This window comes from Dromiciops gliroides, chromosome 1 (genome assembly GCF_019393635.1).
Source record: "Dromiciops gliroides isolate mDroGli1 chromosome 1, mDroGli1.pri, whole genome shotgun sequence".
Taxonomy (NCBI): Eukaryota; Metazoa; Chordata; class Mammalia; order Microbiotheria; family Microbiotheriidae; genus Dromiciops; species Dromiciops gliroides.
Genome location: NC_057861.1, coordinates 616942405 through 616946208, shown reverse-complemented (window position 1 = coordinate 616946208; position 3804 = coordinate 616942405). Strand labels below are relative to the sequence as shown.

General features: G+C 42.2%; 1 protein-coding gene across 1 annotated transcript; it reads left to right on the top strand.

Annotated features, from left to right (window-relative positions):
- The first annotated feature begins 2238 nt into the window (after positions 1 to 2238).
- Positions 2239 to 3183, top strand: LOC122752746 (olfactory receptor 13J1-like). Its single transcript, XM_043999639.1, has one exon. The coding sequence runs from the start codon at positions 2245 to 2247 to the stop codon at positions 3181 to 3183; it is 939 nt and encodes a 312-aa protein (XP_043855574.1). The 5' UTR covers positions 2239 to 2244.
- The last annotated feature ends 621 nt before the right edge of the window (positions 3184 to 3804 follow it).

Below are 3804 nucleotides of genomic sequence, written 5' to 3'. Positions count from 1 at the left end.
AGGACGGAAACTAGAAAGTTTTACCTCTATTTTCTTCAGCACTTTAAGGAAATAGAAAACCATTTTCCAACCTTCCACTCCCTTCTCAAAGCCAAGCATTTAAAAAAAAAAAAACCCTGTAATTACTTAGCTACAGAACCATAACTAAGAATTCTGGGACCTAAAGTAAATTCAGATGAGTGGAACAAAAAGAAAATCTAGTGGTAGGAGCAAGACTAAGAAAACCTACTATCCTGTGGCTTGTCAGTTATTTTCTCTTCTTCAGCTTCAGAGGAAAGGACTACTTGGGCAAAAGCTCCCTTCTTCTGCTATCACCTCCCGCCTTCAGTTTTTCCACCAACAACCATCCCCTCCACAGCCCAGCTATCTTACCCCTTGATTGCTGCTTTCATTGTGTCTTCTGAGAAACCCCTTATGTCCTTAACACATTTCTTTTTTGCTTTAAACATCTTCTTCTAATGTTCATTTTATTCTACAATCTTTTTGCACTGATGCAATGCAGCTTCCCCTAGAAGAAAAATACCTGCTCTCATGCCTTTTAAAACCCTATGGGAAAAAAACCCTAAGGGGCAGGGGGCAGCTAGGTGGGTCAGTAGATGGCGCATGGGCCCTGGATTCAGGAGGACCTGAGTTCAAATCTGGCCTCAGACATTTGACACTTACTAGCTGTGTGACCCTGGGCAAGTCACATAACCCTGCAAAAAAAAAAAAGAAAGAACGAAAGAACGAAAGAAAGAAGAACACCTATGCTAACTTTACTGTTCAATTCTATGCTTTCTCTCCAATCCTGCCCCTCGGCTTGGTGCTCCTCAGCCAGCCACTCACCCCTATGCCCATCCCCCCAAAAGAAACCTTCAGGGGCAGCTAGGTGGCGCAGTGGATAGAGCACTGGCCCTGAATTCAGAAGGACCTGAGCTCAAATCCGGCCTCAGACACTTAATACTTATTAGCTGTGTGACTCTAAGCAAGTCACTTAGCCCCAACTGCCTCACACAAAAAAAAGAAAGAAAGAAAGAAAGAAACCTTCAAGTGAAAGCAGAAGAAAGGATAGTCATGGCAAAGCTGCATCAAGAGTTTGGCTTGAGACTTCTATCACCTAGAGAGACCTTTGCCTTGTTTCACCCACCCACCAGCATATACAACCCTGTTTCTCTGAGCTGGGGTACTGCATGTCTGCCCTAGGCCCCAACTTGTCTACCCTTCCTTCCCTTCTTCTAAGTTCTGGACAGGCTCCCATGTGTCTAGCCCCACACCAGGGCATGTTCCTCTTCCTGATATTGCTTCTCTGTCCTTGGAACCCATGTGTCCTTGAACCCCTCAATCTATGTATACAGGGTCCTTTCCTGCTTCTTTTCTTCCCTCCCTTTCCCACATTTGGGGGTGGGGGAAAATTCTCATTAAATATTTCTGAGAAGGGATCCCCAAGATTCACCAGTTTCCAAAAAGGTCCATCACACACACACACACACACACACACACACACACACACACACACACACGGTTAAGAAAACCTAACCAACATGAAAATTTGAGAACAGGAGTAAAAAGAACAGTAGATTTGAAATCAGAAGACTGGAGTACTTACTATAATACTTAGTAGCTATTTGTCCCCACATAGATCATTTACCTTTTCTTGGACTCAATTTGCTCATCTATAAAATGGGTTGATTGGACTAGATGACCTCTAAAGTCCTTTCCAACACTAAATCTCTAATGTTAAGACTGACGGTTTCTTGTAAGGAAAGGCAAAAGAATCCATTGAAAGCATGACCTAAGATTCCCTTTCCTTGATTCCCACTTCCTAGGGTCCATTCTTCTTGAAATGTCCCCATTCCATTACTTTATAAAGGAAGGAGGGGGGATCTATCTTCAGTTGACCACTGTTGGGTGGTACTGATCAAGAGTAGCCAACCCTTATTCTCCAACCACCAGGTCCTTGAAATGCATCCCATCCCCCTCTGTTAATTATGAAACTCTGCTCTCTTGCCCTAAGGGCCCCTTCCCTCCAATCACCTGCAAAGACCCAAAATAATGCAAGAACAGTGGACCACTGTGCAACCCTTCCCTTCTTCCATCTACAGTCCCATAGTGGGGGACTACATTCCCTGGTGGGGATCCCAGGTTTGCAAAATTAGGACAGAGATTCTGGGAGAATCTCAATAGTTTCCCCAGTATTTCCTGCCATAAAAATATAATAAGCTGTGTCTTTCTCCAAATCTCTGCAGGTAAGAGGGGGACAATGAAATGGAAACAGTAAATGACACCATTATCGTTGAATTCTTTCTGAAAGGATTTTCCAGCTACCCCAGATTGGAAAGCCTCCTGTTTGTGCTGTGCCTGGTGATGTACCTGATCACTCTGGTGGGTAACGGAATTATCATTGCCATCAGCATACTGGATTCTCACCTCCACACCCCCATGTACTTCTTCCTCAGTAACTTATCCTTCCTGGATATCTGTTACACATCAACCTTTATCCCTTTAATGCTGGTTAACTTCCTGTCTAAAAGAAAAACAATTTCTTACATTGGCTGTGCTGTGCAAATGTGCCTCTCCCTTTCCACAGGATCAACAGAATGTATTCTCCTGGCCATGATGGCCTATGATCGCTACATTGCAATATGCTACCCTTTGAGATATCCCATCATCATGAACAAGAGAGTATGTCTAGGGATGGCTGCTTTCTCTTGGATCTTATCTTTGCTGAAATCCATTATGGAAACAGTCATTGCAATGCAGATGCCTTTCTGTGGACATAATGTGGTAAGTCATTTCACCTGTGAAATCTTGGCCATCTTGAAGCTCATATGTGTTGATACTTTCCTCAATGAAATGATCATGCTGGTGGGCAGTATAATTCTCCTGCCCATTCCAGTGATGTTGATTTTTATATCTTATATTTTTATCCTCTCCACCATTCTGAGGATGAATTCAACAGAAGGGAGACACAAAGCCATTTCCACCTGCTCAGCCCACCTCACCGTGGTGATTATATTCTATGGGACCATTATTTTCATGTACATGAAACCCAAGAACAAAGAAGCTCAGATCTCAGATGAATTATTCACTGTTTTGTATGCTGTGGTGACTCCTATGCTGAATCCCATCATCTACAGTTTGAGGAACAAAGAAGTAAAAGAGGCTGTCAAGAAAGTACTGAAGAAAAGCTACTTCTTAATGTGAATTTCCTTTTGAATATTCTGTTGACTAAATAACTAGTCAAGTAAAAGTAAGGATCCTTGCATAAATAGATCTAAGGGGATGAACTAGACCTACTATTTCACTGATATAGAAAATTTCCAGATAAGAAAACTCCTATCTTTGTAAGTCAGTGCCTTCTCTGAAACTTACAGTCATAGAGAGTTGCCTTGAAAACCAAGAGGTTATGACTTACCCAAGGTCACACAGCTCTCTCTGAAGCCACTTCTCTATCCACTATTCCATACCACCTCTTATATGGAAATAAACATCTTGAATAGCTTGTATGACCTAGAGATGCTTCCATAAAATACACCAGGTTAACATTTTCAATTTATGTGATGATCTTGTAAGAGTCTTCATCATTTCATGTGGAAAGTCTAAGTTATGCTGAAGCTCTTGTGTGCTGTACCCTAGGAACACTTTAGAGCTGAAAGGATGAAGGTCAGCTCATTCAACACCCTCATTTCAGAGATACTGAGAAATGAGGTAAAGAAGTTGAAGTGAGCTGGCTGACTTCACATGGGTGGTAAGTAACAGAACGAGGCATTGAATAGCTATAGGCCATATTCATTGTGTTTTCCCCACACTAAGCCACTGAAATAG